We start from the raw sequence: 18,073 nt of genomic DNA, 5'->3' as shown, positions 1-18,073 counted from the left end.
CCAGATTTTGGAGTGTGCTTGTGGACAGTTGTGCTCATTCAGCTTTAAAAAAAAAATGTCAGGTATTGATGTAGGTAAGGTGGGGAGACCTGGGGTGCAGTTAGTGCTCCAATTCATCCCAAAGGTGTTCAAAATGTGTTTTAGCTATCTGTTAACACATGGGGACTGGAAATTCTCATTTCTTAACACTTAGGAGCATTGCACAAGTACAATTGCATCTTACTTGCACACTATGTTTTTTTGCACACTTACTGTAAGATATACATTGTCCTTGTACACCTCTGTCTTCTATATTTTTATAAAAAAAATTGGCTCATGCTAATATATATATATATATATATATATATATATATATATATATATATATATATATATATATATATATATATATGTATATGTAGTTTGCCTGTAGACTCACTGAACAATTAATTCTAATTTAATTCACATCTGTACATATGACAAATAAGACTTAAAACTTGAAACTAGGTTTGAGGTCGGAGCTCTATAGCAGATGTGTTGGTAATTTTCTCTATCTCTTAGGCGAAGTAGTAGCTCATTGTTTAATATGTTAGACTTTTGATCAGAAGGTCGTTAGTTCAAATCCCACCAAACCCTGAGCAAGGTCCTTAACCCTCAGCTGCTCTCAGCTGCTCAGCTGCCCCCCCTAACCCCTGAGATAATTGTAAGTTGCTTTGGATAAGGGCGTTGGCCAAATACTGTAAATGTAAATTTCTTACATAACAGACCAGACGGTATAAAATGATTCGATTTTGAAACCAAAATTGCTTGACTATACATAAACCAGACTTGTTAAAACAATCAGTCATAACCTTTCAACAGAAATCACAGTTATGAATAATAGTAGCATTAAAACCACTTCGGTTTGACATACCACATCGTTGTACCTTAACCACCGTTCTTTTGTGAAGCATCTCAGAAAAAAATTTAGGCCCACAAAAACATGTAGCAAAAACATGAAATGTCGTAATTATCATGCAAAACAACACCCCGTTCCAGAAAATATCATTCACCACTGATTCGATCCAGCATCGCCACAGGCCAAGATAACAGCCAAACATGTCAAAGTGAGCCAAAGCCACCCTTCAGCCCTGATGGTGGCGAGTTATGCAATTTCACTTCCATTATGTTTGTTCGGGCTGAACACTCAGATTCCTGACTGGCTTGAACTCTACGAAGACATCTGAAGCGTTTAGGGACTCGCCTCACGCTCCGGAGACATGGAATAATTGATGTCTGGAATGGCGAAGAACTGGAATGCAATTTACTCTTTACTACACACACACACACACACACACACACACACACACACACACATGCACAAACACAAATCATGTACACACACGTAGATTAAAGATTGATCTCGGGTTAGCGTACAAATTCCTCTCATAGCTCAGGTCGTTTTGCTGTATTAGCTGCAATTGTACAGGCCTCCTGTCCAAATGTAGTGTAGAAGCTCAAGTCCCTTAAGAAGCTGTTAACATTATCATTACCATTAATCACAAGTGGTTAAATTCTCCACAGTCTCCACACAAGAAAAAAAGCACAATTTTTGAAGTAGGACTTAACATTTATTTTTATTCAAACTGTAGTAAAATTAAGTCTCAACTCTTAAATCTATTTAAAGTATGGGAGCAAATATAGTAGAAACTTCCAGACCTTTATTTGTATGGTGCTTTTAATATCCCTTTGTCCCAAAGTCAATTTATGTAAATCATTTACAAACATAAATGTTGACGTTTAAAATTTAGTCCCAGTAAGTCTATCCCTAATGAGCAAACCAGTTGCGATGGTGGTGAGGTAAAATAAATCTTTGAGATAATATAAGGAAGAAACTTTGAGAGGACCCAGAAACTCAAAGGGGACCCATCATCATTTACACAGGTAACATCGAATGACCATTTATTATACATTATTTCACCAAAGGTTTGTGGGCACCCGGTCATAAATATGGTATGTGCTTTTTGAGCATTGCATTCCAAATTTAGTCCCAATTTGCTCTTTTAATAACCTCAACTCTTCTGTGAAATATGTTCCACTATATTTTGGAGTGGATTGACAGCCCCAGTTAATACATAATATATATTTGAGTATTCAATATGTTTGGTATGTGATTGAACAACAATATCTGCACATCTTCAACTAGAAGTGGACATGGCCTAAACCCCAAACATAAAGAAAACAGTAAAAAAAATATATTTGTAAAATCAACATGATCATGTGCATGGAGTGTTCTGGTTAATTTAATTATTAGTATCTTAAGAATATTTTTTATGTGTTACTTTGTTTTGTACCAGCCTGCAATAAGAGTGAAAGAGATTATGAAATTATAATAATTTTAAGCCACACAACTGAATGTATAGGCTTATACTGAGACCCAGAGGCCACACCTCATTTACTAATACTGAGACACAAAAGCCACACCTCTTTTACTGTATATTAAAATATGGATCACTCACACGTGCACACACATACAATGACGTACACACATACACAGTATTTACACGGGTAAATAAGTGTGTCTCATCAGTTGTGTTTCTGCTGGTTTTTGTTTGTCTAGAAAGAGAGATAGATATAGAGAATCGGTACCTCACACTTCTTCTTCTTCCTCTCTTCCCTCTTCTCTTTTGTTCTCATCCTTTGCACTCACTTTAAATCGTACCGTTCATTTGCTCATCATGTAGTAGAGAGCAAGAGCAACACTGATGATGTCATTGTTTTGCTTTCTGTCTGTCTAACTCTCCGTCTTGTTTTCAAATCTTGCAGCTTGAGTTCCTGACACATTATCTGCTTTAATGTCACTACAAGAACAAACACACTTATATGATGACGATGCTAGAAAAAGGAATAACCAGGTATTAGCTTTACGGTGTGGCTTAGAACTATCGTGATCCAGCATGCATTATAATCTTACTATTTTACATCATACATAATCTTATTATTTTGGTAAACCAATTCTATTTTGTATGTAATTAGCAAAGGAGACGCTCAGTATTCAGCAGGGTGGTGTATCACAGCTTTTATGATTCATTGCTAAAAAAAAAATAAGTTTGAAAGAACTAACAAACACAGAGGCCACACCTTTCTTAATACAGATGGTCCCTAAGTTACAATGGTTCGACTTATGATTTTTCGATCTTAAGATGACGATAGCCATAAGACGAAATTGTAAAAATATAAAAAAAACTTTTGCTAGCGGTCGACGGGATAAAGTTGTCTCAGTGTGTATTTTTTTTGTTTAAAACGGTTTCAAACAGCATTTTTTTTTATAAAAGCATGTCTTTCAAGTGCCCAGGTATGTCTCCTGCTTGTAGTAAAAAAAAATAAGAGGTAGGCCATCAGTTTAAAACAGAAAATAAAAATTATAAATCAGCATGAAGCGGAAAGACACAGTACCGTCTTCAACTTACGATATTTTTGACTTATGATGGGGTCGTCAAAACATTTCTCTATCATAAGTACAGGACTACCTGTAATAGTTAGACACAGAGGCCACATCTCCTTTACTAATACTGGCAGACACAAAGGCCACACTTCCTTCACTTATACTGACACACACAGAGGCCACACATCTATTACTAATACTAATTAGCACAGAGGCCACTCCTAATTTATTAATACTAATTGACATAAAAGCCACAGCTCCTTTACTAATACTGACAAACACAAAGACCACACCTCCATTACTAATACTGACATGCTCAAAGGCCAGGCCTTCTTTACTACTACTGAGACACAGAGGCCACGCCTCATTTACTGAGATTATTACACAACAGCTCCTTAACGTCCAACCAAATCAAACGGCAGGAAGTATTCAAACCAGATTTCAGGATTCACTCTACTGCACTAGAGTGAATCCTGAAATCTGGTTTGAATACTTCCTGCCGTTAGATTTGGTTGGACGTTTTTTGCAGTTATAACCCCCGACCCCTCAACCTAATTTGAACTTTGTATACAAGTTGGAATATAGAATCGTGAGAGCATGTTGTTAACACAGTGCACAACAGGATATGGGTCTTCACTTGCTGCTATTTGTAGCAGTGAAAAGGCCCATAAAGCGCTCGTTAAACACTCTGTGGCTTGGCGTTTTTAATAACACATCACACTTTATGTAGCAATGGCACATAAAACCAGAAAAACTTCTTTGTTCTCTGAAAGAAACACATCCCTCATTTTCTATCATAACAACAAATCCATGTGATTTCATTGCGCAGAGCAGTTTTTTATTGACGAGGCTCAGGGTGATTATAGATAATTACAGATAGATGTATGTGTGGAATAATCAGTAGTTCCAAACTCACATTGGTTTGCTCATGCATGATCCTTTATCCTGTTTGGCTTTTCTCAAATAATATTGTGTGCTCTGGATGACGAGCAGGAGGACTATTATATACTAACCCCGGGACAAGCAGGAGAGCTGCAAAACATACAGTGCAGGGTACAGCAGAAAGAGTGTGGATGAAGGATAAAGCTTTTAGTTTTGTATGGATAAAACAAATAGCTATATCTGCATTGCAGTATAAGAGAAATAGAGACAGGGAAGCCACACCTCCTTAAGTTATACTGGCAGACACAAAGGCCACACCTCCATCTTTAATACTGACTAACACAAAGTGTATACCTCTTTCACTACTATAGACTAAAAGGCAAAGCCTCCTTAACTGACATACACAAATGCCTTTACTATTAGTAAATACCTTATATAATAATACCTAAAAATAAGAGACACAAAGGCCACGCCTCCTTCACTAATACTAACAGACACAAAGCCCACGTCTCCTTTATTAATACTGACAAACAAAAAGGCCATGCCTCCTTGATTACTACTAATCAGTGGCAGGCGCTCAGGGCAGCAAAGCCTTCTCTGCTGGCCTAAACACTATCAGAAGCACTGACCTACATTTACAACCTAAATTCTAATATTTGTTCCATAAAAATATATTAATTTATTCCCAACAGTTTATTCTCTTCATTTCATATTGTTTCTCTTGGCTGCACTGCTTCCAGTACATGTATGTGAATGTTAGATTTTTTGTCCAATCAGATTTCAGCCTTTATGTCCTGCCATGTCAATCTAATCTGCCCAGGGCCTTCAAAGTAGCGTCAGCATTATTCCGTCCTCTGATTGGTTGGTCAGAGGGAAACTTTTTTTTTTTGCCTGTGGAGGAAGAGAAATGTATTCGGTCACGGACATACTTAAAAATCCATTTTCAAAAAAAGATAGACATCGTGAGGAGAGGTCGGCCAACCCCGAAGCTAGCTAGCGTGTCTCAGCCCGGGAAAGGGTTTGTTCACCACTTCCAGACCAGTAAATACAAGCGGTACCACTGATTACAGTCTCTGAGGAGCGCTGCAAATTATGAGTTTGCTTCTCTGGTGAGTAAGTTGTATTTTATTTACATTTTCTGGTTTCTATAATTGCGACGTGATAGTGGTGGTATTAAGAGGTGGATTAGGTCGGGTAAGTTCCCACTTAAGGCCCAGGTACCAAATGCATGGCCCACCACTGCTACTAATAGACAAAAAGGACACAACACTTTCATTAATACTGACACACACACAAAGGCAACATCTCCTTTACTCACATTGAACACCAAGGACACACCTCTTTCACTACTACTAACAGAAAAAAGGGTACACACCTCCTTAACTAATACTGACAGACACAAAGGCAACCCATCCTATACTAATATTATATATATCCTATACTAATACTTCACTAATACTGTCACACACCAAGGACATGCCTCCTTCACTGATATTGACAGACACAAAGGCCAGGTCCCCGTCACTAATACTGACAGACACCATGGCCACACCTCCTTCACTAATACTGTCACACACCAAGGACACACCTCCTTCATTAATAATGACAGACACAAATTCCACACTTCCGTCACTAATACTGAAAAACACAACAGCCACGACTGTGACTATACAAATACATTGTTCAAAATGAACAGATAATGTCTTTTAAATAAATACAGATAGAAACAAGATGCAACATATTTTTAAAACTGGACTAAGGTGCCTGTATGTAACTAGAGGTGTACACTGGAACTCACAAAAATCATTATCTGAATTAAACACATACTGTGCTCCAAATCTGTGTTCTTTTTTTGTTTGAACTTAACAAACACACAAACCCTGGCAGCCCTGCTCAGGAAAGCAATATAAATTTATATAACGTTATATGAATCAGAGATACAGTATTTATTTTTTCCTTAGCGCTTTGCTCAAGTAGTCTCTGCTGCCTTTTCAAACTCTAAAATAAAACCATATTTCTACAATATTCTTTTTATTAGGAGCCACTTCATATCTCCCATGAAGACCACACGCTGTGTACTGAGCTGCACATGCCTGCTGGGTCCCCCAAAATACTCATTTAATTCATCTAAAACAACATTTATTGTTTGGGTTCGCCATCAATCTCATCTTAATAAACGATCAATCTCCATTATTATTAAACACAAATTTTCCTGGAATAAAACTCTGTTTAAAGGATGCCAAAACATTTCTGACTGAATCCAGCTTTAAATAAGTTTTTTCCATAAAAATGTTTTCATAATTTTTGAATAAAAATTTACTTTTTTTTTTCCATCTTTTTTATTCAATGTGCAAAGGCAATTCAATATACACACATTACACACTCATTCATACTCACACAGACACCACACACACTTTTTACACTTACACTAACGCACTCATACACACATGCGCACCCAATATGATTGTTCACCATGCCAGAAATTATGTTCATCCTTCTCACCATGCTTAATGTCCTTCATGTCCAAATGCAGACTGGACATCAGGATTCCTACAGCCTGTGATCGCTTGTTGTTCAAAACCTTCATTACCTAAGAAAGGGAGAAATAGTGAGAGAGATAGAAAGAGAAAGGGGGAGGGGTTATAGGGCTAATAGTCTATACTATATGGACAAAGGTATTGGGACACTTGACCTTTCCAGTCATATGTGGTTCTTCACAAAGTTTGAGGCACACTGTCACCAGATGTCTTTGAATGCCGAAAACATTCCATTTTTCCTTTACTTGAACTAGGAAACACAAACCTGTTTCAGCCTGAAAGTTTTGTCTCTGTGCACAAAGGCAGCTCCATGAAGATATGCTTTACATAGGTTGGAGATCTTGAGTGGCCTGCCCTAGAGCTGTGATCTCAACTCCATTAAACACCCCAGGCCTCCTCACCCTACATCAGTACCTGTCTTTACTAACACCTGTGTGGCTGGCAGTACAAATCTTCACATGCACACTTCACAATCTAGTCGAACATCTTCCTAGAAGAGTGAAGGGTATTATAACAGCAAATGGGGACTAAATGTGAAGTTAAATATCAAATTGTGGGGTCAGGCATTCAAAAACTTTTGTCCATATAGCACACCCATTCATCCATCTATCCATCTATTAAGTATCTTAAATACATAGTAAAATTTGGTCAAAATAATCAAGTCTATTATTACTGCTTAAATTAAGATTCCATCCCAATATCTCTACAATGCTGCTTTTTTCCACTGTTGATTTCTCCTCATACCAAGAGGCAGGGGTAGCATAGTGGTTAAGATTTTGGACTTTCGTTTAGAAGGTTGTTGAGTTCAAATCCCATCTAGTAAGCTGCCACTGATCAAAGCCCTTAACCCTCAACTGCTCATTTGTATGAATGAGATAATTGTAAGCTCTTCTGGATAAGGCTGTATCAGATTATCCTGGATGAGTACACCAGTTTTCTAGAGGACTTTTGTCGGTTGCTTGCTTTTTTTTTTTAGAAGCAAGAATATGGTCTGGTGTGTATGGAATGGGCTTTAAGTATTTATTTGTGTGTCCTGAAGATCAGGTCTACATACAACATCAGTCGTTTTTTATGACTTTTATGAGTTAAATCCAGTATTGTTCTTGTTATCTTCAATAGTGTACTCAATGTAAAGGCCCAGAAGAGCAGTAGCATAAACATTTGGCATGATCTTTCAATGTGTGTGTGTGTGTGTGTGTGTGTGTGCGTGTGTGTGTGTGTGTGTGTGTGTGTGTGCGTGTGTGTGTGTGTGTGTGTGTGTGTGTGTGTGTGTGTGTGTGTGTGTGTGTGTGTGTGTGTTTGGTTAGAAGAAGCCAGGACTTTGTGGGTTTTGGGTAGAAAAGCCCTTAATGGATAATATCAGAATCGATTTCTTTTTCCACTCCTCAAAGAGGTCTTTTGGAGAATCCATCGAGCTAAGTTATTTTAATGCAGAATACAGAATAAACAATGGAACTTATGAAGATATAAAATACTGTATTTGTACAAAGACAAAGAAAATCCTCATGAAACACACACAAAGAACTTTATACATTTCCAGCATTAATATATATATTGGAATTCTTCTGTATGTACAAATTCTGTATTTTATATTCATGGTTCTTGTAGGCACCTACGCAACATCCGAATAGCTTCTGCTCATAAACTAAAATGATCTACTAAAATAAAGCCAAAGAAGAAAAAATCCTGTTAATTAAAGTTAAAATTAAACGCTTGTCTCCCTGTGTTCCTCACACAGTTCCAGATGTTCAGAAAAAGTGCTTGAAACCTTTTGAGAAAGTGTCCTAGTTAATGAATACACTTCTGGATGGATGTATGGATTGTTTGCTGGATGGATTGTTTGGTGGATGGATGGATGGATGGATGGATGGATGGATGGATGGATGGATGGATGGATGGATGGATGGATGGATGGATGGATGGATGGATAGATAGATAGATAGATAGATAGATAGATAGATAGATAGATAGATAGATAGATAGATAGATAGATAGATAGATAGATAGATAGATAGATAGATAGATAGATAGATAGATAGATAGATAGATAGATAGATAGATAGATAGATAGAGTGACGACAGGCCTCTACCTCAGGTGCCAAAAGGTTGAACTCAACCTTTAGCAGGGTGCAGAAGGAAGGTGCGGAAATGTTTCTTTTCCGGGCACCAGAACACTATTCCCCTTGGTTTTACCCTTACTTCTGGTCCCCAATAAAGACGCTTTAAACCTGACCTAACTCTCTAATGTCTGTGTTCAGCCCAACGCAGCAGCGAGTGACCACATTGGTGGAGAATGCGGGCACGAGGACAGACTGGTGGTTTCCCACACGAAGGATGATTTTGCCTCAAAGCAGTGGCTTAAATGCCACTTTAGGCGAATTCGGAGTTGAGGCGGGGGTAATGTGACGGCGGGCCTCCACCTCAGGTACCAAAAGGGCTAAGCGCTCCGAACTCAACCATCAGCAGGGTGTGGAAGGACGGCGCTGAGGTGGCGCAGCCAAGTGCAGCAAACGAGGAGGTGTGTCAACCTTTTGGCAACTCAATTGGAGTGTCTTCTGTCTTCTGTCTTCAAGCCCAGTGAGGCTTATAAAAGGCAGCCAGAAGGACAGTGAGTTGGAGAACCTTGGGCTCCCGAATAATGGCAGAACTCACCTCCTCTTTCTCTTACTACAGGCTGCAGACAGAAGATGTGAAATAGGAATTCCTGCCGGACCCATGCAACGCCTTGTAAGTGAGGGATAACTCCTCGGCCACGCGGCAAGAAGACCCTGACCCCTACGAACCGATGGTGATGGCGGCATAGTCAGCCCGCCAGTCAGGACCTGAGGCATCGGAGCGAAATTTATTTTCGGACCAAAATAAAGTTCTTCCCAAGCTTCTTGTTTTTTTAAAACACATTGATGCAAAGATGGATAAACGAATGGATAAGGATTTATAGATAAATTAAAAGATGGAGGAATGGATGGATCTATGCTGACTATATATTTATGCTAAACCAAGATTGCTATTTAATATCTTATTGAAATAGCAAAACAGTAAATGTCTCATTTAATTTCAAATACAAGAGTGTATATATCACCCAGCCCCATTGACAGCCCCTGTGGCGCTTTGGCAGCCAGAAACCTACTGACACTGGAGCAGGAGCATCAGCTGGGATCAAACCCATGACTTCTTACGCCACACCACATCCAAGTCCTCCAACCACACTGAGTAAATGTGATTCCAGAGCTCGAATAACTAACAGAGAATAGATGCGTTTCAACAGTAGGCTGCTTCAATACACACTCGCAGACATGCAGCCACAGTGTGGCGTAACCACAAAACCACACCAGGCTGGCTGGAGTCTCTGGGTAAGCCTGTGGTTTGGGCTCTGTGGATCTTTAACTTAACCCAGACCCACACAGCGAGAGAAAGCGAGCGAAAGAACAAGGAGGAATAAAACATAGTGGAGTCAAAACACCCACAAAGTGCTAAGAACCGCTAGCCCTTTACCAATAATCGATGTACTTCCCAATAGCAAACATTCTTCTGCACCATGTTCTCATTTTTTTGTATTCATACCCCGGTCACTCTGGGAATATCATTAGCATTTTTTTCCAGTTCATTTAGAGCCTTTTCCCACCACATAACGTGTTAAGACCCTTGTCAAAACACATGAGCAAAAACAATGATTCTGTCTGCCTCGGTCAGTAAGCAAGGACATGAAGGAACACACCCTGTGCATGCTGAGTCATCAAGTGGACTTCTTCCCCCAACCCCATCCCCCTTAACGAAGGAACAACCGCATCGTTAATCGCTGAGCAGCGGGGGCTCGGAAGTTAGCGTTCTGTGTATCGGGCTGCTGACTAGCGCGATTTTTCTTCCTATTTGTGGTGGATGAGTGGATGCTTACCAAATACTAAAAAAAAAGACACATCCCCTCTGGAAAACAGTGTGGTAAATATCATTTCAATGAGGAGCTGCTGAAGGATTTACTACACTTACATAACTTATGCGTAGCCGTTATATAGCACTGAAAACGATTGCTTCCGATTGGCTGCTTTGGATTCTACTCGTTTTAATAGGGATGCTTCTTTTCATATCATGTAACCACACAGGAATGTAACTGTGACAGCATGCATAAATAACGGGTTAGAATAGGCCTACGTCTGCGAGGAGCTGTCAACTTAAATGTTGGGTAAAAAAATATATAAAATACATACAAAAAAAAAAGTACACCAAAGCAGGGTTAAGTTCTTGCCTGTTTTACAGGTGATGAATATTTTCTAACAGCTGCTTAAAAATAACTGTTGGCTGTAAGCTTTTTTTTTTTACTTTTAAGCGTTTGTAAAGGAGTCTCTGGTGTTAGATGTAAACCTCACCCCAGAGATTGGAAAGTAATGAATTACAGATATTAAGTCACTGTACTTAAGTAGATTTTTCTGCTATCAGTACTTTAATTCACTATTTATTTTCTGACAACTTTTTAATTTCACTCATTACATTTTTTTACACAAATATCTGTACTTTCTCCTTCTATTTGGTAACATGATCAATATTTTTTCTTCTTATTGAGAGCCTATTTTAGCCCATAAACCTATTTCTTGTGATTGTGAAGCTTTTTTAACCTACCACTTGTGTATTATTTCCTGGCTCTCACACACCACAGATGTAGTCTAGCCTATGAAGCTAACAACGAGCAAGGCAGAAGGCAACAAGAAGTGTGGGGTTAACGTGAATAAGACAGAGGGGTCAGTGATGTAAACATGACTGAGAACAGAGACATTCCTGATCACCTGATCATCATCATCATCATCATCATCATCATCATCATCATTATCTTTTCTCTGCTTGTGTTCTATATGGTGGTTGTTCAGCTTGATACATTAATTAGGTAACAACATTTTAAATACTTTTGTATTATTATATTAATATAATGTGAGGTCCAGTTACCAGCATGAAACTAAAACAGGAAGTAGTAATTACTACTTTTTACTTAAGTACATGTCAGAGCCCAAACCTCTTTACTTTAACTTGAGTGAAAATGTATAGTCAGTACTTTTACCAGAGTCTTTTATAACTTCTACTTGAGTGAAGGATGTGTGCACTTTTGCCACCTCTGCCTTCCCCACACTCAAATATCTGCATGTATGAAAATACATAAGATCAACCTTTAAGATTGAACAACAGGCAGAGAAAAAATATCCTGTAAATTAAAGAACACTTTTTGAAACATCTTATGTGTTTCTCACAAAGTTGCATAGTTCCAGAAAATGTGCCTGAATGTGCTTCTGAGATTCTAAACAAAAGTGTAATGGTTTCTGTAAACACATATCAATGAATGAATTGATGGATGTATGGAATAGTGGATGGATTGATAAATGGACGGATGGATGAATAATTAGATGGTGGTTTGTATATTGACCCCATTACAAATTATCCTAAACGCACAGAAAAAAACTCTTGTTTTCCCAAAGGTTTTGTGTTTTTTGTGAAAAATGGGACAGATTGGTGGGTGGATGAATAGATTGATGGATGGATGGATGGATGGATGGATGGATGGATGGATGGATGGATGGATGGATGGATGGATGAATGAATGAATAGATGGGTGGAAGGATAATACGATATGGGATGGATATTGGACCTCATACAAATGCTCTTGAAATCAAAGGAAAAATTTCTGTTTCTACCAAACCCTTCTGTGGTTTTTGGGAAAATTTGAACAGCTGGCTGTTTGGTTGGTTGATTGGATGGTTGGATGGATGGATAGATGGATAGATGGATGGATGGATGGATGGATGGATGGATGAATAGATGGGTGGATGGATGAATAATAGATAGTTAGATGAAGGTTATGGATGGATGGATGGATGGATGGATGGATGGATGGATGGATGGATGGATGGATGGATGACAAGAAAATCTTTTAATTAATTTTCACTTTGTGTAAATTCAGTTCTTTTACATCTTATTGATTACAGGAGAAAAAAAAAACTATTTGTGTATTATAATGATGAAGTTGCAGGCTGTTATTATAAACATCAAAAATATGACGTGCCTTAGTGGGAGAATCACCAATGGACTGATCCCACTGTTTATAATTTACAATGAATGCATGCTACAAGACACCAGCTCGATCATATCTGCCACCTTGGTGGAACAAACTTGATGTCCACACTGCTGAGGCACTAACAGTCTTCCAACTAAGTCTACAGGCCTATTATGTTCAGAACTACTTATATTATCACTTGTAAAAAAAAATCTTGCTTTTATATCTATATTCTCTCTCAGTTTAGACTGATGGTATTATAGTATTCTTAGCCTGTGGTTTGATAAACAAAGGCCAATATGTTTAAGGCTCATAATGCTATTGTATGATTTGTATAACTGTCTTTAAAAAAAAAAACAACAGAATATAATGGTTTGGATAAAGTGCATCAGTTGCAGACAGACTTTAAATTTAGGGAACCAACCAGAAAACATTTCTCTTGTGTGAAACCATTTCATTTCACTGTTACTCCTTTACCAGAACTGATCAAAAACAGCTGTGGGTTTTACACGTCTAAAATAAGCCCCTCCGGTTGGCTGTAGAACAACTTTCCCAAACAAATGGCTTGATATCTAAATTGGCATTCAGTACATACCAAAAATAATATATGTTTACCCATTTGCAAAGTAGCTCTTGCAGTTACAGAACACAAAGGCAGTGTTGCTTTTAATGCTGTGTTGATCTCAGCCCATCATTAAGGCTCCAGTCTCTAAGGGTCCAGCACTACACCTTCCGTTTTTTATTAAATTTTTTTTTTAATGACCAGCATTTCTGTCTATTTGTTAGTAATCTGAAGGAGTTGAAGACCTGGTTTACTGGTTTTTGTTTTACTAAATGTACCATCACCAATTCTATCATAGTTCTGCAAACCACAATGCGTAGACCCCTGAGATAGATCAAGAGAATGAGATTTTTCAGGTTTGCAGTTCATCATCTCCAGCTATTCCAAAGTTTTTAAAAATAATTTGAATAAATATCTTTTGAATTTGAATTTGAATATGGACATATGGATATCTTAACAAGGGGTGTCCAATCATTTCCACAAAGGGCCGGTGTGTGTGCGTGTTTTCATTCCAACCAAGCAAGCCCTCACTAAATTCTACCTGTTAAAATCTAATGATTTTATTGACTAGCCGGTGTAGGCTTTGATTGGTTGGAATGAAAACCTGCACCCACATTGGCCCTTTGTGGAAAAGATAGGCCCGCCCTGATCTAAAATAAATAAAACAATTTAAACAATGCAGATTTTGTTTACCTGTTTAGTCTTGGACTTGGGGATGGTATCAGAGATTGGCTTCCTTTTCTCTTTTACTGCACTTTTGGCAAAAAGCTCAACAAACTCTGCGAAGTCAATAGGTGGCTCTTCCACCTTCTCCCATACCAGTTGTGTCTTTGGATCTCTGTAGCCAAAGGAGAAAATGAAGCCCTTTAATTGTGATTATGAAACATTTAAGACCCACATGGGGATGTATTACTTTGAATGCAGTAAATACTAATTCCTTTACCCTCAGGTGAAAATAAGAGTTATTTCAATAATTATATTATATTTAGTTTTAGTTAATATATTACGTTTTACCCAATCAAATTTGTCTAAATGTATTTGTGTAAAACTGCAGAAATACACAGGCATATACTACTCATGTACTACATATGCTGAAGCAGAATACACAAATCATTTATACTCAATGAGGCAAATAATTACCTTTTGGCATGCAGCTGTATTCTGGTCCAATATAAAGGCTTCATGGCTCGTGGAGTCTCGATGACTGCCTTCGAGGGGACAGAGTCCTGAGAGGAACTCACTGACATTGACCTGAAAGAGGGTGGAGAAACAGGTCCACACCCAGGAGGAGGTGGAGGTCCAAAACCTGAAAGAGGTGGAGGAGGTGGAGGTCCAAAACCTGGAAGCGGTGGAGGAGGTGGAGGTCCAAAACCTGGAAGCGGTGGAGGAGGTGGAGGTCCAAAACCTGGAAGCGGTGGAGGAGGTGGCGGTCCAAAACCTGAAAGCGATGGAGGAGGTGGAGGTTCAAAACCTGGAAGCGGTGGAGGAGGTGGAGGTCCAAAACTTAGAAGAGGTAAAGGAGGAGGAGGTCCAAAACTTGGAAGAGGTGGAGGAGGTGGAGGTCCAAAATTTAGAAGAGGTGGTGGCGGTGAAGGTCCAAAGCCTGGAAGAGGTGGTGAAGGTCCAAAATCTGGAAGAGGTGGAGGAGGTGGTGGTGGTTGTCCAAAACCCAGAAGAGTAGGTGGTGGTGGTGGTGGTGGTGTTGGTCCAATGCTTGAAGGAGGTAGTGGAAGAGGAGGAGGAGGTGGGACCTTCACCACAAGTTGAACAGTTGTAGTCAGGGGGTAGAGAGTTGGTGAGTGTGGAGGAGGTTTTGCTACCGATAAATCTTGTCCCAAAGTTGAGGGCAGCATATAAGAACCTGTAGGTACAGTGGCACTAGTCAGAATAGAAGGTGAAGAAGGTGGAAGACTTTGTGTTGTGACCTTCTGCTGTAGTATTTGGCACTTGTGTTGTACTCCTGATGAAGTGATGCTGTCAGTTACATCACATGCTCCTGACTGGTCAGATAAAGGCACTGTAAACTTGAATTCCTCCTCAATGGGAGAGGTTTGGACCGACCGCGCCTCATAATATGACATTTGTCCATTGACTTTTGTGAACGCATGACCAGAATTAACACCATCTACCACCATCACTCCTTCTTCAGAGAAGTTTACAGGTCTGCTGGGTTGCTCTAGATGTTGTATCTTCACTCTTAACTCTTTGATCGTTCTCTCCAGATTATCAGTTGACATTGAATTCCAATCCTGTACAGCAGGCTTTTTTTTTTGCAAAAATAAAAAGAGAAAAATAAAACCTGTAGACATTTTTTATAGAAAACGTTAAGGGCTGGGGTTCAAACTATTTGCCCCAGAACCATGCAATAAAACATGGCATAGAACGATTTCTGCAATAACCTAAATGCATACATTTGTCTGAATAATCAGTTTTTTTGACACAGCAAGGAAAAAAACAATACTGGGCGAAGCGTAACCCGAAAGCACACTCGTTCTTACCACCCTGAAGTTGATATTTTTTTTTTTTTAAGTAAGTCATTTACAAAGTCATTATTCCTCTCAAAAACAGCAATTTGCAAAAATTATTTTGCTGTTAAAAGAACATTCATTCATTCATTCATTTTCTCCCGCTTATCCGTAATTCGGGTCGCGGGGGCAGCAGTCTAAGCAGGCCCCCGCCTTCGACTGCTGCCCAATCCTCACAGCACCGTCCCTTACGGTCCCTCCTGCAGGTGGTGAGCCCACTGGAAGGCGGCCCAACGTCACGGACCTTGATATTTCCCTCGTAAGGGACCCCTGGAGCATAGAGGGTTAAGGGCCTTGCTCAAGGGCCCAAGAATGGCAGCTTGGCGATACCGGGGCTCGAACCCCCGACCTTCCGATCGGCAACCCAGCGCCTTAACCGCTGGAGCCACCACTCTCCCGTTAAAAGAACATGTCATACTTAAATTTTTTTTGTAGCTACATTCTTTTCCACAGTTTCACACAGCATGAACTTTCAATATTCAGTTACCTCATGGCAGCTATAAACAATACATCTAATAAAAAGTATTAACAGAGTGAAGTTTTGGATTTGCTAAAGACAAATGACCCACTGCTGATTTTTGTTTCATTCTAGAGGCAATTTATTTATTTTTTATCTGGAATTAATAAGAAATTATGATACACTAAAGAAATCTTAGACTTGAAGAATCTTAGAATCCTGTTGTATAATTGTTCCCCCGTTTGCTAAGGTCTTATTGGAGACGACCAAATGTACTGTAAGTTAGGCAAAACAACACTTGTTTGTGTGTGTGTGTGTGTGTGTGTGTGTGTGTGTGTGTGTGTGTGTGTGTGTGTGTGTGTGTGTGTGTGTGTGTGTTTGTGTGTGTGTGTGTGAGAAGATAGGGCTTTTCCAATAACACAGGCCAGGCATGCATGCGGTGGACCACAATGCATTAAAAGTGGTTTGGCTGATGGAGGGAAAAATTTACTCTTGCTTCCCGGATAATGGGGTGAGGTCAAACATGGAGGAATAAAGGAATCGCCCCGTTCAGCATGTAAAACGAAATGCACGCACACATGTACACACAAACCAGTAGTGTGGGTCACAGGAGTCTAGAGAGTCTAGACGCCAGGAGTGGTGTCTCTGTGGGCTCCTTGTAGGCGAGCCGCGGATTCTGGGGGAAATCAGGCAAAAGAGCCAACACTACACTGTGATCCAGCCTCAAACAGCTTCCAAAACTTCAAACGCCTCTGTGTGTGTGTGTGTGTGTGTGTGTGTGTGTGTGTGTGTGTGTGTGTGTGTGTGTGTGTGTATGTGTGTGTGTGTGTGTGTGGGGTGGGGAAAACCTTGTATATGTGAGGTCTAATTACTTACAGACGTGATAGTGCTATCTCTCCAAGAAGTCTAAACTGTATAATTGAGTCAGCTCTATTCAAATGTTACAGAAATGCTGTGTGTTACAGTATTATCTCATCCTTACAAACCGTATTTAGATAAAAATAAAAAAAGTATTGGGACACCTGTCTTTTGCAGCCATTTGGAGTTTTTTCTCAAACTGTTAAACAAAGCTGGAGGCACACATTTGCAAAGGGTGTCTTTGGGTGCAGCAGCATTGAATTTTACCTTCACTTGGAGCACTAGAACCAAACCTGTTCCAGCATGACAATGCCCCTGTGCACAAAGCCAGCTCCATGATAAAATGATATCTCCATCGTTTTGAGAGGAAGATTTTGAGTGGCCTGCTACTGAACACTGACCTCAACCATACTGAACACCTTTGTGGTAAATTGAAGCACAAACCTTACCCCAGGTCTTCTCAACCCACCTGACTTTACTAAGGCTGACTTTTACTTCAGGGGAACATCTTCCCAGAAGAGTTTATTATAACAACAAATAATGACTAAATGTAAAATGTTCAAAAAAGCACATAATCTCATAGTCAGGTGCCCACAAACTGTTGTCATGAAGGAGGGAAAGTTATTACATTTATTAGAACATTTTTAGCAAGTTTAATCAAATCCAAATAACTGAGCGACAACTGAGTGACAACTGAGCAGTTGATGGTTAAGGACCTTGCGCAAGGCCCTAAGAATAGTAGCTGGGTGGGGCTAGGATTTGAACAATAACATAATAGGGTTAATCTAATATCCTATTCGAGTCATAACCGAGTTCAG

The 18,073-nt window shown here is 39.4% G+C and overlaps 1 protein-coding gene across 8 annotated transcripts in view; it reads right to left on the bottom strand.

The window, feature by feature from the left end:
- fmn2a (formin 2a) overlaps positions 1-18,073 on the bottom strand; it is a 52,260-nt gene that overhangs the window by 21,499 nt on the left and 12,688 nt on the right. For all 8 annotated transcript variants that reach the window (XR_014534086.1, XR_014534087.1, XR_014534088.1 and 5 more), the window contains 3 exons: positions 14,556-15,676; positions 14,109-14,253; positions 6,788-6,875 (listed from right to left, as the gene is read on the bottom strand). Coding sequence is in view for 5 of the 8 variants with exons in the window: in XM_083544519.1 (XP_083400645.1) it covers positions 6,788-6,875; positions 14,109-14,253; positions 14,556-15,676 (1,354 nt within the window). In the remaining 3 variants the exon portion in view is untranslated. The remainder of the gene's footprint in view (positions 1-6,787; positions 6,876-14,108; positions 14,254-14,555; positions 15,677-18,073) is intronic.

Source organism: Silurus aristotelis (genome assembly GCF_946808225.1).
Source record: "Silurus aristotelis genome assembly, chromosome: 6".
NCBI classification, from domain to species: domain Eukaryota; kingdom Metazoa; phylum Chordata; class Actinopteri; order Siluriformes; family Siluridae; genus Silurus; species Silurus aristotelis.
Note: the sequence above shows the minus strand (reverse complement) of the source record. Positions and strands in the feature narration are given on the sequence as shown.